The 17,994-nt window shown below is 43.8% G+C and overlaps 1 protein-coding gene across 2 annotated transcripts in view; it reads right to left on the reverse strand.

Moving 5' to 3' along the window:
* The window catches only part of C1QTNF3 (C1q and TNF related 3), a 23,505-nt gene extending 10,156 nt beyond the window's left edge, over positions 1 to 13,349 (reverse strand). Inside the window, exons 1-4 of one of the 2 annotated variants that reach the window (XM_024754619.1) lie at positions 13,246 to 13,349; positions 7,136 to 7,247; positions 4,891 to 5,045; positions 153 to 282 (exon numbers count right to left, since the gene is read on the reverse strand). In XM_024754619.1, the coding sequence (XP_024610387.1) occupies positions 153 to 282; positions 4,891 to 5,045; positions 7,136 to 7,247; positions 13,246 to 13,329 (481 nt within the window). In that variant the 5' untranslated portion in view covers positions 13,330 to 13,349. Of the gene's footprint in view, positions 1 to 152; positions 283 to 4,890; positions 5,046 to 7,135; positions 7,248 to 13,026 lie in introns of both variants that reach the window. The other variant, XM_024754618.1, reaches the window with a different exon arrangement.
* Between the last annotated feature and the right edge of the window lie 4,645 nt (positions 13,350 to 17,994).

Here is a 17,994-nt window from a genome sequence, read left to right on the forward strand (position 1 = left end):
ACCAGAATCAAAAGGAAATCTTTATTCCTTTAGGGTCTTTCTTTCTTTGTTCCCTCCCCCTTCCTTCCCTCCCTCCCTCCCTCCCCCACTTCCTTCCTTCTTTCTCTTTGTTACTTAATTGATTAATCCAGTCATTTATTTTTACCTCTCACCTGATACTGGGGCCCCAAATCTACCGGTCATGACATCGAAGAAATTTCCGATGTTGGTTTCGACACTGCTGAAGATAATCCCACTGTTCTGATTGCTGAAGTGAGTTGCCAGAGAAGCCATGAACGCAATCTAAGCAAAGAGTTGGTGGTTAATTAAAAGGCAATTTATCTTAGAGAAATGAGGTTTCGATACAAGTAAGTTTATTTCACCAATATTTGTAACAGCAAGATTGGAAATAATTTAAACATTAATCTACAGAGAAAAATTAAATCATGGTGATTTCTAACATTTTTATGCTATGCATCATTAAAAGTATATATCAACAGTTCTGAGCATGTGTTTCAATGAACATTAGACTTTAAAGTGCTTTCTGAGATATTAAAATTCTATTATCAAATAATACTGGAAAATTTGGATGAAATCTTCTACATATAGCTATTAAATGTCCATTAGCATATACTAAAGGATCCGAAAAGTCCTGCAGCCAACTTTTTAACTTTGTTTGCCCTGTGTTATTTTCTCCAAAAAGACACCTGTGATATTATGATTTATAATAAATATATATTTAGTATTCGCCCCCAGTTCTGGCAGAGAACTCCGAAAATCCTCAGAATTTCCTAAGTGTTGAGGGCAATCAAGGTGTCTTTTGTTATGTTAATCAGGTAACTTGGGGAAACCCCTCGGGAGGGTCTGGTTGCCTGTGGAGCCAACCACGTGATTAGAGAGCTTTGAACTCTCAGTCCTCCCCCATCCCCCCCTTCTCAGCCCTGCACCCAAACCTCCGGAGAGGAGAGATAGGGGCTGGACCGAGAATCGGTCACCAATGGCTAGGGATTTAATTACTCTTGCCTAAGTAATGAAGCCTCCATAAAAACCCAAAGGACGGGGCTTCCCTGGTGGCGCAGTGGTTGAGAGTCCACCGGCCGATGCAGGGGACACGCGTTCGTGCTCCGGTCCGGGAAAACCCCACGTGCCGCGGAGCTGCTGGGGCCGTGAGCCATAGCTGCTGAGCCTGTGCTCCGCGACGGGAGAGGCCGCGGCAGTGAGAGGCCCGCGTACCGCGAAAAAAAAAACCCAAAGACAAGTTTTGGAGAGTTTCCCAGTTGGTGAACGCATGGAGATTTGGGGAGAGTGGCGCTCTCAGATAGAGAGTGGAAGCTCAGTCCCCTTTCCCCACACCTTGCCCTATGCATCTCTTCCATCTGGTTGTTCTTCAGTTACATCCTTTTATAATAAATTGGTGAGCAAATAAGTAAAATGTTTCCCTGAGTGCTTCTGTGAGCCGCTTTAGTAAATTAATCAAACCCAAGGGGGGGGGAGGTCATTGGAAGACAGAAGCACCGGTGATGACCTGAACTTGGATTGGCGCCTAAAGTGTGGGAAGGGTGGGGCAGTCTCGAAGGACTGATCTCTTAAGTGTCAGAAGTGAGCTGAATTGTAGGACATCCAGCTGGTATCCGAGAATTGCTTGGTGGTATGGGAATAGCCCACACTCGGAAATTGTACCACCATTGGAGAGTCACATTTGAAAGTCAATGCCAGTCCCCTGTCCAAATGAGTCATTGAAACTGAGTGCGAATTAGATCAATAAATTCTTTAACTTGCTGGGATTATCCATCTTGAATGAATGGAAGTTTTAAGGGAGAGGGGTGAGAGAGGAGAGAGCAAATAATTTGAAGTTCTGGAAGACTTGGGGTGTGGACAGAGAGGCAGGCCTGGGAGAATCAACACAGAAAGGATTGGGGCAGTCAGAGGACAGTGTGAGGGCACTGGACACAGAAGGATGAAGAAGGGGTGACACCAGAGGATGAGATTTAGAAATGGGGATGAAGGGGCTGGAAGTCACCCTCCATTACAATCTGCCCAGGACCAATCTTGATTCTACTTTAATGCCTCCTTCAAAACATGTGAAAGTAGTTCTCCCTAATGACCATAATGTGTTTTTAGGGTTAAAAAGCTGATGGAGCAAATGTAATAATTGCCCAGGTGTTCTCCATTAAACTGGCTACTACAAGGCCCCTTAACTAGCATATAACCATTCACAGATTTGGGTTAGTTTCTAGCTTTGAGAACCATCCGTCTTATTAGGTACGTATAACTTGGGCGATGGCATCTGTCTCCTTTTCTTTGTAAATTTATACTGGCACACAGACCGCAGGTTGCTAAAATTATTAAACAGCAGTCATTAAAAAGTTACGAAAAAAAAAGACGTTACGAAACCTAAAAAGCAGGTTGAGTAACACACAGGATCTCTTAGCTTACCCTTAAAATAACTTGATTCCCCCCAAAATGATGGAATTTATCCAAGGTCAAACAACTACCACATGTGCCCAAATGAAGAGTAAAGTTTTCCCCCACTGATATTTCAGATAGAGTGGCTGTACCTTATAGCTCTTTGAAAGTTTCTCATGTTATAGTATTGTCCATGAAAATATTAATCAGTAATCAAAGACAGAAATTGGAAACTTTTATTAGAGCCAACCTGAGGATTATAACCCAGGGGACAGTCTTTCAGAAAGCTCTGAGGACCGTTCTGAAGAGGTGTGGGGATAGGGGGAGAAACCAGTATATATGTGATTTTGGTGAAGGGGTCCCTGCAATCAAGCACACATCTTGGTAGAAGGTCACTGCTATTCACAAGGAACAGATATCTTAGTTAATGGTTTCAGTGCTTTTCTAAGTAATGGTAAGATGCAAGAAACTGGGTTCATAAATTTCTCTCCTGAAAAGATCTGACTGTCTGAGGGCCAGTGCTGTCAGTTTTCCCAGAGCAGAAAGTGCCTTGTACTGACCTCCGCCCTGAATTGCTTTCACAGTGTATTGTAGGTCAACGACTGCAGTGGTAATGACTTGGTTCTTATAGAACTGGATGGTGGGCAACATTCTTTATTTTACAATCCCCTCCCTTTCGGTCGTAATTTCGACCAAGGTTTGGGAGGCATTTTGTGACCAATTGTCCCACTGCACTAGGAATGCTCACTCCCAGGTCAGGAGAGGATTTCCTTGACAGGACACTCCATGTGCTATTACTGGACCAGACCCAGTTAACAGTAGCCAAAAGCCTCTGGACCACCTGTCTTACTAGTCTGTTACGGTCCAGGAAATGGCTCCCTCTTGTTGCTTCTTCCCATATCCCGAGTTACACTATTACAATCATTGATCTTATAGGACTATATATTTGGTCAATTGTTTCAAGTCCCCTAGTCATCATTATTTTTATTGGAAGCTCAGTCACACACTGGTAATGAAAGAAAAAATAATCTTAAAATAGGCAGAACACAAGTAATATAGCTAGTAACATTAATAAGGTAAGTAAGTAATGTTATCTTCTAAGGAGTTACATGTCTGGCGTCAAAAGAAGAGAAACTGATCTTTATGGTGGAGCAGTTATTTCTGCCACTGGGGAGGTCTGGTTAATGCAGATGTACAATGCACACTAGAGGGGAGGGAGGAGGCCAAAATGGGCAGAGAAAAAATTATGTTTCAATTTTTCTTGTCTTGCCTTAAAATATGAATTTGATCCCATCAGTATGTTCTCTCAGTTACTTACTTTTAATCACGAGTTACTGTTTCAGGAACACATACCAGCCAGAAACAAGCAATAAAAAAATGCTAGCTTTCGATGTTGATAGGAGTCCCTTGGAAGAATCCATCTTAAAAATATTAGCCAAATAAATAAATAAATAACCCGGACTTAGTAATTTTCTTGGTGTGACCTAACCTCACATCTCACATTTGCAAGTTTTAGGTGTTACCGACAACAAGAATTTTGAAGATCACTTAAAAGAGAAATAAAGAACAGATAAATGGGGGACTTCCCTGGTGGCTCAGTGGTTAGGAATCTGAATGCCAGTGCAGGGGACATGGCTTCAATCCCTGGTCCGGGAAGATCCCACATGCCACAGAGCAACAAAGCCCATGCACCAGAACTACTGAGCCTGTGCTCTAGAGCTTGAGAGCCACGACTACTGAAGCCCGTGCACCTAGAGCCTGTGCTCCACAACAAGAGAAGCCTGCACAACGCAGCAAAGAGTAGCCCCCGCTCTCCGCAACTAGAGAACGCCCACGCACAGCAGTGAAGACCCAACGCAGCCAAAAATAAATAGATAAAGTTATATATAAAAAAAGAACAGATAAATGGGTAGCGGGCTTGAGATAAAACGTCCAATGATAGCCTCATAAATGAATTAAAAAAACTTTAAGCTGAAATGAATATGGTCTCATGACTCAAAATAAAGTGCCTCCAGTAGTAAAGAAGATACTGATGAGAAAACCTTTAATAAAAATTAATGCCACGAAATCTGATTTGATAGAATGACTTGTGTATTAATATCCATATATGTAATTTAAATATGCAAATGTAACAAAATTGATAAATAAATGGAATGGTCAAATATCTACTTAATAATATTTTATCCATCTAAAAGTTTACATATTCCAGTCGCCAAAAACCTTTTTATTGAACATGTCTCCTCATTTGGAAAATGGAGATTAGCTGATGTTCAGGGTTGCTTTGTAATTTGGTCTAATGAGGGTGTTGAATTTCACCCTTCCTACATTTCTCCCTAAGAATGATTTCAAAGCACTTTGACAGCATAGGTCTTCTGCAAACACCCTGTGGTGGAGATGAACAAATGGAGACAGGTTTACTCGACACTGAGGATAAAGAAGCACTCAAGCCTTCTGATTCCTGGACCCTGAGTGAGGGTCATCTGGAGACGCACCAAGACGATTTACCTGCAGTTCTGGTGGGACCCCCGGGTAGCCCTTCTCTCCTTTGGGGCCATGCTGCCCACGCTCCCCTCGTGGCCCCAGATCACCTTTGTCTCCTTTCTCTCCTTTGGCCCCTTCGTGGCCAGTGGCTCCGTTATTGCCATTGTTTCCATGGTTTCCTTAAACAACCAGACATCATCACATGAGAAAGCCCGGTCACTCACACTCACCATCTGTTTTTATACAAATGCCGCTCCTTTCTTCAAAAATGACAAACTTAATTGTAAAAGGGGACCATCTGAAACAAGCTCAAACACAGCCATGGTGACATCATCAGATGGGATCGCTTTTAAATGGGACACTGAAAACAGCCTTAGATACTTTTAAGGCTCCAGGCTCCAAAGCCTGTTTTACCTGTAAAGCAAGACTTGGATGAAAAATTGCATAGAGACATTATAAAGCATCCTTTATAAGAGCAAAGATGTGAAACCATCTAAATGTCCATCAATAGTGAAAGGGCTAAATTAAAAAATGGTACATCCCAGTAAATGATGTTATATAATCACAAAAAAAGAATGCTGAAGAAAAATATTTGATAGCATGATCTTTTTAGATAAAAAAGGTTATGAATCAATCAATAGTGATAGCATGATACTATGTATATGTGTATATATATGTATATAATATAAAATATGTACATGTTTTATCCAAAGGGGAAAAAGACTAGAACAAATTACATAAAAATATTTTGCAGTGGTTATTTTTTTCTAAGTGGATGAAGCACAAATGATTTTTGTGTCATTCTATACACTTTTCTGCAGTTTTGACATTTTCTACAAAGAACACGAACTACTTTTATAACTGGAGGAAAAGTAAAATCATTGATAAAAAATTTTAACAGTAATCTCGAAAACAAGACTTGGATAATGATTTCAACTCTTCACTTTACTTTGCTAAGAGATCATTTCTATACCTCTCCCTTTATTTTTATATTTGTTGAATTCCAGGCCCTTTTGTTGTTTATTCTGTGTGCCACCTTTGGTCAGGTTTCATACCGAGCTTGCAATTCTTCCAGATTAATGAACTTTGACTGGGTTTACAAGTTAATGTGCTAGTGACAAAACTGTTCCTGATGGGAAGCACGTAGCCAAGGCCAGCCTGTCCTGTGACCTCAGAAGAGTTTAGACCTAAGAAGATTTTAGAGGGATCTGAAAGTCCCCTACCCGTAATCACTGTATGGGTTGCCTGCTGCCCTAGATGTTCAGTGACATAGATTCCAAGCTACTGATCATAAAGTCTAACAGAGCACTTTCTCATTCTATATTTGGTTTCATTTGACAAGCCACTCAAAAGTATTAAGAAAAATTAAACCTTATTTGTTAAATATTAACATCAATGGGAGTAAGTCAGAGAAGAGCAAGCAGACATTTGCCAAACCCTGAGAAAATGTTCTATCCCCAGGAATTGACCTGGAGACAAGAAAGTCAGTTAAACCCCCAGATAGATTTGGAGGTCCTGGGACAGAGGGCACCTGGGCTGCCCTTTCCTTGGCTGACCCAGGAGACTAGCAAGTTCCCCAAATGATCCATGTCTGGGGTGCCACTCAGTAGTAGAGATGGCTGAACAGTGGGTCTAGAGGGACCCAGTGTAGCTCTACAGCATGCCCCATGCCACCATATGGTGCTGGAGCCCAAAAATGTCCCCACGAGTCCAAGAGAGGCATGACGGTCAACTGAGAGACAGCTGAGCATGGAAGGACCTGGGGGTTAAGGGAAGAAAAACTCAGCTAGACCTAGAATCAGACAGAAAGATGTGTAGCTCAGTAAAAGAGACTGTGAAGATGACTAAAACCCAGACCAGCAAGCTCTCCTCCCCACTCTCACTTCCCAAATCCCCTGAAGCCTAGATCTAGTGCGCTGTATGGAGCACACGGTGGCAGAAACACTGAAACAAGAGTATAAACCTGTTCAGCTCCAGTGGTTCCAGACTCCACGCTGGGGAAGGGCCTCCTGGCCTGTAAACTGGGGCCCCAGCATGCCTAATGCCTATGGGATTCTGCAAGCAGTATGGGTAATAAATTCTATAGTTTATACAGTTCCACCTCATTAACTCAATAAGCCCAGTTCCCCACCCAACTCTCTTTTGGATTTTCCATGCATAAGCTTTGGATCACACACAAGTGATCCCAACTCACTGAGCTTCACCCCTGGCTCCTGTTTTGGCACAGTCTGCAATTAGACTGGAAACAACGCATCTCTCTCATCCTTACCTGGAATGCCAGGGAGACCGGGAGGTCCAGGGGGGCCTTGGTAGCCTCGAAAGCTGTAGTCTCCATGACAACACTTGCTGCAGTCTGGGGGCAGTCCTCCAGTTTGTGGAGACTTTGAAAAAATACAAAGAGAAGCTTCAGAGCAAGGTACATATGAGTAATTAGAACTTTTGAGCTTCCTCTGGCCACAGCCCCTAGGTAAGCTTAATTCCGAACAGCCTATGACAACATCAGAAAAGAAAGTGTGGGGTGACTTATGTCATCTTATGTCAATGGCAAAGGAGTCAGGGAGTAGCTAAGGTGAGGTGATGATCAGAAAGGCAAAGGAAACAGGAGAGTCACTAGAAGAACAGCCTCTTTGGAAAGTGGGAGTGGGAGTGGAGGATTGGGGCTGTGTTTCTGGGAAGTATGTTCCTGCTGCTACAGGAAAAGAGAAAGCTCCTTCAGAAAGAGAAAGCTCCCTTTCTCTTCCAACTGCCAGTAGTCTCAGATGTAGCTAGATTGAGTAGATGACCCTCAAATGATAAAAATTGCCAACCTCAAATATAGTTATTAAGTCTATCTATATTCATGATACTGGGTAAAGAGTTCTTAGAAATTCTGAGTTGTATCACAACACACATAAATTGCCTTAGAAAATAAAGGAAAGAAAGTATTCATTAGTCCAATAAATTCTTATTAATTATCTACATCCTGAAACAACTTTAACTCCCTTTTTTTAAACTTCTACCTTTAACATGCTGTTCTGTTTCATATTCCACTTGAAAATTTAAAGTGATTAACACATTATTTGAACCGAGATTTCATGAGTACTTAATGGATATTAAATGTATTCAAATATGACACTAAGTTCAACGCTTCTTTATTCAATGATAAATTTCTAAAAAAATTGTGCTTACTGTCAAGGAGCTAGAGATTTGGCAGAAGTTGAATGGCAGAAGAGTTAGAGTTGCTCATAAAATTTGGAGTCTCTTCTAAATTGGCAACTTTTTAAAAAAAGTTATTTATTTACTTATTTACTTTTGGCTGCGTTGGGTCTTCGTTGCTGTGCATGGGCTTTCTCTACTTGCGGCAAGCGGGGGCTGCTCTTCCTTGCGGTGCACGGGCTTCTTATTGCGATGGCTTCTCTTGTTGTGGAGCACGGGCTCTAGGAGTGCGGGCTTCAGTATTTGTGGCTCATGGGCTTAGTTGCTCCCGTGGCATGTGGGATCTTCCCAGACCAGGGATCGAACCCATGTGCCCTGCATTGGCAGGTGGATTCTTAACCACTGTGCCACCAGGGAAGTCCCTTAAACTGGCAACTTTTAATGATGGCTTACAAAAGACTCGTGGAAACTTTCCTCGACACCAATTATAATTCAAAAGTTTTTTGAAAATAGCTTACTGTTGCTAAGGGATTCACTTTTTAAAAGGAAAGGATGGGGTGAGAGAGGAAGGATGAGAGAGAGAGAGAGAGAGAGAGAGAGAGTGAGAGAGAAAGGGAGAAAGGGAGGGAGGAAGAAGTCATTCAAAATTGAAGTTTTCTCTATCATTAGAAATCCAAGCAGAACAATGCATCAAGGCTTCACACAGCTGCACCTCTAGACTTTTATAGCACAGGAAACTCTACTCAATACTCTGTCATGGCCATGGAAAGGAATCTAAAAAAGAGTGGATATATGTATATGTACAACTGATTCACTTTGCTGTACAGCAGAAACGAACACAACATTGTAAATCAACTATACTCCAATAAAAATTGTTTAAACAATTAAATTAAAACAAACAAGCCAAAACATAAGCTTGGGCTTTTTCCCTTACTCTCATTCCTTTTTCCTACAGGTTCCCACCTATAGCTATTAAGAAGAAAATGCAGAACAGCATCTGTAGTCCAAGCAATTGCCTGCAATGGCTCAGAGCTCAATCTCAAGTTTTCAGTAGCTAGGATTTGGAGCAATCTCCTAGTCCAGTCCTCTGTCCCCCAGACCCAACCTTGGACAGGTATGGGAGTCTATGAAAACCTTTTATAAAACTGGCAGAGGAAAAGAAAATCAGTGAAAGCAGTTGGTCTGAGGCAAGGATTTCAGACACTTGGAAAGTCAGACACCACAGCACCACCCCACCTTCTAATCCAAAGATGCAATCTGAGAAGTAGGTATTCTGTAATTTCCTGGTATGATTTTGCTAATATGAAATACAGCTGTTTAAGCTCCAAGAAATCCTAAGCCCTGCCAATAAGAAATTTTAGGGAAGGAGAAGGGTGGGGAGGGAGGGAAAGTACTGAAGTGGAACCATTTGTTTAAAAATAGAATTGAAAAACTGAGATGCTAAGAATGTCAGAAAAAGAAGTAGACTGGAGCCAGAACTCCCATCATAGGTCTGTGTGACTTTTGTGAAGTCATTTTCCCCCAGGCATCATTTTTCTTGTCCACTAAATTAGAGGATAGGGTAAAGATGGTCATGAATTTTCTTTCCAGCTCTATAATGCAAACAAGGATACTGAAGTCTTTTTCAAAGCCTCAGATGGTGACTTAGAAAGACGTTGTTTTGAAATCTAGTGTCTGGGTATGAGGCGTTAGCGCCAGGAGATGGGGTGCATACCCAACCACTTTGAGAGCATAGCGCTGCCGCCAAAACAGGGAGAGACTTCTGGTCATTAAGTGGGCCCCTTCCTGAGAACTGTCCTGTGACATTTCACAACATGGTCCTCCCTCTGGCCTGGTCTTTCAGAGTTCAGTCAAATGGAACCATGTTCATGAGCCTTAGAGCAAGTTGGACAGGATATGTTCATTGAGAAGTTTTCTCCCAGGTAAGGGAAAATGACATTCTAGGTAGTTCTCTATATTACCCTCTCAAGTTTATCAACTCCTTTCCCCAAATTAGGTCAAATTTGAACACGAAGTTCATGCAAATGGACAGCACGGGAGGAAGAAGTTCCCTAAGACAAGTTCCATCCATTTTGTAGATGGAGGCCTAGGGGCAGCTACTGAGAATGAAGCTCTACTATTGGGAAATGACTTCAGGAAAGACAGTCCACAGCTCCTTCCTTAACTTAAGGAAGAGGGAAGAGAAAGAAGGTGAAGGGAAGTGGAAGAGGGAGAGATAGGTGTCCAGGAAGAGAGGGGAGCTGGATAAAGGTGAACAATAAAGAGCTACAGAGAAGAGAATGTCAGGAAAAGAGAGTGCAGGTCTGCTCAGCCCACCTCTACACATCTCCGCACAAACGCTATGGCCAGAGTCATCTTTCTAGAACACACACGTGATCACCTCACTGCCCTGCTATGCACAAACAAACAAACAAACCTTTGCTGGCAAAATAAGGTCTAAGCTTCTTCATCGGCCAACGGAATCCATCAGGTGGCACTAAAATCACTGATGTCTTCCTCCTATGGCCCAGCTCTCCAGCCACACCCACTCCTCAAGCCCCTCTCAAGGCTCTTGCTGTGGCGCATGCTTGTTTATTTCATTTTTTCCGGGGATGCCCACACTTTCGTCTCATCATTTGAGATCTGACTCAGAGGCCACCACCATTCTGACCCTTTTCCCCCCGATAGTCTTTTGTGCCATTACTTTGTTTATCACATGGTACTTAATTACCTGTTGATTTATCCCCACTAGAGCCCTTCAGCATTGTTCAGAGAGAGAAGCTTGAGTGTATTTATCCCCATCCTAAAGCATGACTCATAGTAGAAGCACACAGATTAATCGGTAAAGGGATGAATGAGGGAAAAGGAGGATTAAAAGAAGCAGTGTGGGAAGTGAGGCAGGAGGGAGGAACACAGAGCAGTCCTAAATTCTGTGTGGGTCTCCATATCCACTGGCAGAGAGTTCTACTGAAACCTCTAGAATACCAGTGGCTAAATCTCCTCACTACCTCCTGTTGGGGGCTGGTTTGGAAATACTTCAGGAACCCAAGGGAGTTGGAAAGCCCCCCGGCTTGAAAAAAAGAAAACCTAGAAAGTGGCTTCTTTTCCCACTCATCTGATTTCAACATGCTAGATGCCTAGAGGCACTAGAAGCTGGGGTGGAATAGAAATGTAATTTGGATTTCAGTGGCCTGTCAAGAATTGATGACTGATGACAGCCTACATCTACCTTCTGCTGCCTCTGGGGGCTCACATGCCATGACCAGGAAGGATCCAGCAAAGAGCCCATTTTTTGAAGTAGAAAGTCCAGATCAAGGCTTGGACAAAAGCACAAGTATCTTTACCACTGAGAAAAACAAAAATGAGTATTATTCATTCTCCAGCCAAAAGATTGTCAGATGAAAGAACAATCTCTAAAAGTGGCTTTCAAAAAGCAGGATTGGATTTAGAGGTTATCGTTTCTTCCACGGCTCTGTAAAGGAGCAATTTGTTCTTGACCAGGCCCCACAGAATAGTTAGGGCAACTGCATTTGTGGTCAAGTTAAAAGTCCCAGGTTTGTCCCAGATCTACAGATGCTTCTGCCTGTGATCTTGGTCTGATCACACTACCAGTCTCAACGCAAACTTTCAATCTGTGGTCAGAGGGGTTTAGATTTCAGCTGCATGGACTTTGTCAGGGCCTATTCAACGCATAGAAGCAGTCAATTCTTGTAGTAAAACTTATTTGTTCAAAGATCATATAATTCAGGGGGCTTCCCTGGTGGCGCAGTGGTTAAGAATCCTCCTGCCAATGCAGGGGACACGGGTTTGAGCCCTGGTCCGGGAAGATCCCACATGTCGCAGAGCAACTAAGCCTGTGTGCCACAACTACTGAGCCTGCACTCTAGAGCCCAAGAGCGACAACTACTGAGTCCGCGCGCCTAGAGCTGGTGCTCCGCAACAAGAGAAGCCACTGCAATGAGAAGCCTGTGCACCTCAACAAAGAGTAGCCCCAGCTCGCCGTAACTAGAGAAAGCCCGCGCGCAGCAACGAAGACGCAATGCAGACAAAAATAAATAAATTAAATAAATTTTTAAAAGTGTTTAATAATAATAAAAAAAGATCATATAATTCAGAATAACTCTCCTTGCCCCCCATCTGCTTTCAACGTGCTTGATACCTAGAAGGCAAATCAAAATCTGCTTCTTCCTTATGTTGTACACTTGAAGCTAACCTAATGTTATATGTCAATTATACCACAATTAAAATTTTTTAATTTAAAAAAATAATAAAGACATACTTGAAAACCTGTTTCTTCCTGTTCTTAACGTTTTCGATTAAAATGAGTTTCATCAATTTGCCATTCACTACACTGAAACCTTAACTCACTCCCGTACTACCCTGAAAGGGTTAAAGATGTTTCCTTAGATGCTGTGCTTATACTCAGCATCTTACACAAGTCCTCTGTGATTATCAGGCATTAAATTATACAACAGAATCAAGTCTGCATTTTAAACACAGTGTGCTTTTGTTTTAACTCTTTGGTCCTTTTTTAAACAGAGTGAACGTAGAGACTTAGCAACCTAGAGGGCTATAAATCAAATAACCAAGCCTGGCATGAAATGTCACAGTAAACTCACAAATCAAGTGAAAAACTCAAAGGGCAGCTTCTCTCTGCTGGGAAGGATTAACGAAGTCCAACTTATGATCTGCAGATGTTATCTCTAATGATCTAACTGCAAAGGTCAGCTCTCCTCCTTTCCGCATCAACAGAGCAAGAAAGAAACCAAATCACAGCAGAGCAGGGCTGGCTGTCCCTGTTCCCCTTTCTGATGGGACAGCTGTGGCCTCTCTTTATCTCAGTCCATCAGTGCTACCTCTGCTGATTTTCTAACACAGACCAGCCTCGTCCCCAGTATCCCACAGCAACCCAGAGAGAGAGACCCACAAGCAGCTCAGCCAACTTCTGGAAAGCATCGATCCTAAGAATCATAGCTGAAAAAAGAGCAAAAACAACAAAAACTCATTAAGCTTTGACAGTAATCCTTAAAAGAGAATTCCGAGTACCTGGCCCCAGAATGGGGTGATCTGGGCTAGGTCATCTACCTCGGGGTGCGGTAGCTCATCTGGTCTCAGGGGTTTTAGGTCTGTAGAAGTGTTATTATCCACAGTCCCAGTTTTAGGATGGCTCCGCTCTCTCACTTTCTCCCTCTTGGAGCCGCTACGGCCAGTCTGCTGATGGCTTTGCACTATTCTCGCCACCACTTTATTAGCTCTTCCGCTCACCTCCATGTATTCATCTTGACACAGGCAAAAAGGGAGGAAAAGCAAAGCCAGCAGGTGCCAACAGACGAGCTGCCTTCCGAGCATGATTCTCAACAGAGCCACAGAGCCTCCCGGAGAAGACGGCTAGGGCTCCAGCTGCCGTGGTCTCTTCGGGCAAGTGCCAGGGCTGCAGATGAGACATGCAGCCGGCCAGGCAGTTTTATACTTCGGTATGTAATAAATAAGGCTGCAGGCCAGAGGAAGAGCGGTGCTCCTCCGTGGGCGGAACGGCCCCCATTCATTACTTTCCCACATCACAGGCAAAACGATTTGTGTGACAGCTCCCAGTTGGTGGGTTCGTAAAGGTCACACCTTGGCACGTTTTTTGTTAAAGTGTGAAGAAAACATGCACAACCAGCTGGAAATAGGCAGCATGTGTCCAGTGGTTTGCTTTTGCTATTAGACATGGAAAGGCTGTGCCTTTGCAGTCTAAGATGCCTTTTGGAAAAACCTCCTCCCGGGCTTGCCAAGAAATTCGGGCTTAACTGCATCAATTCCGTCTGAAATGACAGTGGGAACGTGTTCAGGGCCATCAAGAGAGCTCTGCACTCTCGTTGCACAGCTAATATTTCCCCACTGTAGCCGCCCCTTAAAGGTACTCATTTCTGCCTCTGGCACTGGCAACAGAAGGCAGTTGGGTGACTCCAGAACACTGAGCTGGATTCAGGGGCAGAGTCTCTGGGTTTAACAAAAGCATTTCCCCATCCTAGGTTTCATTTCCTTTTCCCTGGAGTTCCCCAAAGCCAAAGTTAGATCAAAGTGGATCAAGTCGCTTTATTGCCAGATGAAGATATGACATCCTGCTTCATATTAAAAGAAGGTTGTCTGTCTCTGGCTCCTCTTCCTTCTCACATATTCTTGTTTAACTTGAAGAAATCGAGGGACTTCCCTGGTGGCGCAGTGGTTAAGAATCCACCTGCCGATGCAGGGGACATGGGTTCGAGCCCTGACCCGGGGAGATCCCACATGCCGCGGAGCAACTAAGCCCATGCGCCGCGACTACTGAAGCCTGCACTCTAGAGTCCGTGAGCCACAACTACTGAAGCCCACGTGCCACAACTACTGAAGCCCCTGCGACTAGAGCCCGTGCTCCGCAATAAGAGAAGCCACCGAAGTGAGAAGATGGTGCACTGCAACAGAGTAGCCCCTGCTCCCCGCAGCTAGAGAAGGCCCGTTGCACAGCAACGAAGACCCAACACGGCCAAAAATAAATAAATAAATTTATATATAAAAAAAAATGAATCAGGTTTTTAAAAACATAAATGAAAAATAAATAAAATTAAAGAATTGGAAAGCATCAAACCAAACAACCTCCCTCAAGTAGATCAGGATGGAGAGAACTATCATTTCCTTTAGGATACTTGCTACATTTTTAAGAATTCAGCCAAAGAGAAAATGGACATTCCTAACCTCTTAGTGACGATAAAGAGAACTTATATAGCTTTGCCATTAAAAATTGCTTCTAGGGCTTCCCTGGTGGTGCAGTGGTTGAGAGTCCGCCTGCCGATTCAGGGGACACGGGTTCGTGCCCCGGTCCGGGAAGATCCCACGTGCCGCGGAGCGGCTGTGCCGTGAGCCATGGCCACTGAGCCTGCGCGTCTGGAGCCTGTGCTCCGCAACGGGAGAAGCCACAACCGTGAGAGGCCCGCGTACAGAAAACAAAAAAAATTGCTTCTATTTCCATATCATTTTATTTAATATTACTCACTCACTCACATAACAAAAAGTCACTGCCCTCCTCCATGAGGACTGAAGACACCCCGGGACTTAAAAGGCAGTGAGTGACCAGTATGTGATGTTCAGAGGACAAGGGTGGCAGTGTAAGAAGCGGAAGCTGGGGAAGCCGGGTCTGATGCCGAGGCGACAGAGCAGCTGGAGAGAGGAAAGTGACGAGAGGGCTGCTTACAGCTGCTCTCCTCACTCAGCAAAGGGGCCTGGGAACCAAAAGCCAACTCTCGATGCAAGATTCATCACTCCTGCCACTGCCAGAGCAGCTGCTTCTAGACCTCACACTTATACGTAAAAGGACTTGGTGTGGAGGATGGCGTGAGAGAGTGATTCAGTAAAATAAAAGCTCTTCAGTTCACAAATGCAGGGGCCTTGACAGTCATGCTTCTTCTAAGCAGGCAGCTCCCACCTAGCGGGTTGTAAGGAGCTCTGCCATCCCCATTTCATAAGTCTACCCTTAGGTGTCCAGGATTTCCCCACTGGAGGATTTTTTGAGTTCTGTGATGAGCACTCTTGGGCAGATATCCCTGAGGAAGGTAGCGCATCAAGCGGTTATCTGGCATCAGTTCTTACTGAGGATTTTTGAACAGACCTGGGGCGGGAGACTGGGGAAGGACAGCTCTTAGGTATCCTTGGACAAGCAAGTGGATGGGATATTGCTGTGGCTCCATCATCAGGGAAGCCTGGAAAATATTTTACAGGGAGACCACAAAGCAAGAAACGTCTCTGAAATCTAGGTCACCTCATTCACGAGTTTTCTAAGAGCTGTTTCTGGCTGCTCCCACCACCTGGACCATATGGATAAGTAACTCCAAGTCAACCTCTTCTGACTTTCAACTGTATTGAGAATTTCCATTGGTGTTTTCCACCCTTTCATTTATTCTAGTGGTTCCCAATCCTGTCTGCATAATAAAATAAACCAGGGAGCTTCTAAATATATCAGTGCCTGGATCCCATCCGAGACCAATTGATTCAGAATTGCTAGTGGGCCTGGTCACTAAGAGTTTTTGAAAAGTCCCTGAGATGATTCTAATGTGCAGTCAGGGTTAGGAATCACTGACCCATCCTTTCCTTGACTCAGTAGGAATAAATAACAATATCTCTCATTTGTTGAGCACTTACCATACAGCAGCCAAGTACTTCTTTGCTTTAGCTCACTGACTTCTCTTGGTAAACCTATTGTTCTCGTCTTATAGATGAGGAAACAGAGGCTCAGAGAAGTAAAGTAACTTGCTGGTATCGCACCACTGGAAGGGGGTTATTAGGATATGACTCCATCTGTCTTCCTCCCTTCTACGGCAAAGCAGAGGACCAATGTCAGGCTGACTGCAGAGAGAAGGCCAGCTCCGTAGTGGCCAGGACAAGAATCTGGAGTCCGAGTGTTATGTGTTGAATTGTAGCATCCAAAAAGGCATTGAGGTCCTAACCCCCAGTACCTATGAGTATGACTTTATTTGGAAATAGTCTTTTCAGACAATCAAGTTAAGATGAGGTCATTAGGGTAGACCCTACCCAGATATGCCTCTGTCCTTATAAAGGAGAAAAAACTAGACATAGAAACAGACACGGACACAGGGAGAACACCATGTAAAGATGAAAGCAGAGATGGGGTGATGCATGTAGAACTCAAGGAACGCCAGAGATTGCCAGCCAACCACCAGAAGCTAGGAGAAGGGCATGGAAGGGATTCTCCCACACAGCCCTCAGAAGGAACCAACCCAGCCGACACCTCCATCTCAGACTTCTAGCCTCAAGAACTATGAGACGATAAATTCCTTTGTTTAAGCCACCCAATTTGTGGTAGTTTGTTGCGGCAACCCCAGCAAACTAATACAGAAAGCATGTAAGGAAGCCTTAAAAAACTCCAGACCTCATCATCTTACAGACAGGGAGATGGCAGTCTAAAAAGATCTAGCCAGTTGCTCAAGTTCATGGACAGAGAATAGCAAACCTGGCCCAGAGAAGAGTCCCCAGCCCCTTAGTTAGTGTTCTCTGGCACCTTCCCATGAAATGCATTTTAAACCTTGGCTTATTATTAAATCTTACTTGGGGTTATCATTTCATAATGCTCTGGCAATGTCTCTTGCTCAAAGATGTGAATAAGCTCTGTGGAGACCTAAATGGGAAGGAAACCCAAAAAAGAGAGGATATATGTACATGTATTGCTGATTCAATTTGCTGTACAGCAGAAATTAACACAACATTGTAAAGCAACTATACTCCAATAAAACTTAATTAAAAACAAGGTTCTCTCTTGAACTTTTGAAGAAAAAAGACATGAATCAGAGTTGGGCATAATTTCTTTTCTTTTTTTGGTAGGGGGAATGTGGGCATAATTTCTTAATTGTATGCTGAGGGTTGAGAACATTTACACCCAGCAAACTCATGGAAGGTACCAGAGCCCCAGTTCTGCACAGCTGTCTCTGGCTATGAGAGCCCATAGCAAATGACTGGGGACATCTGGCTGCTATGATGTACCGGGACTGCCACTGAATCTTGCTTGCTTGATTGGCTCCTAGGCTACAGCCAGGACGTTGGCACAGATACCACCATGAACCACAGAGGTGCAGACACTGCGAATACGTGTGAAAAGTCAGCTCCGTAGATCTGCTCTGCAAGCGAGAGGCAAATATTTGTTTAGCTTCACAGAGGAGGCTGTTATGTGATGTGTAGGTGCCCTGTGGCCTCCCCCAAGGCGCTCCACTGTGCCCTTGGTCAAAAGGAGATCAGCTCTGGTGTGGCAATGGACAGTCAAGAACTGTGTGCGACAGAACGTGTCTTTATATCAGTGCCAACTGAAAGGGTAGCTGAGGAAGGCATGTGTTTGCGTCATTTCCAGAAAGGAGCAGCTGGAGTGTGACCCACCTCTCTCCTACCCCTTCCTACAGAAAAATTCTCCCAACACTCAGCTCAGCGAATTCTGAGATTCTAAACTCAAGGCTTGATCCCTTTCATTGAAACTTAAAATGCAAATAAAATTAA

Source organism: Neophocaena asiaeorientalis, unplaced genomic scaffold, assembly GCF_003031525.2.
Source record: "Neophocaena asiaeorientalis asiaeorientalis breed wild unplaced genomic scaffold, Neophocaena_asiaeorientalis_V1.1 scaffold229, whole genome shotgun sequence".
NCBI lineage: Eukaryota > Metazoa > Chordata > Mammalia > Artiodactyla > Phocoenidae > Neophocaena > Neophocaena asiaeorientalis.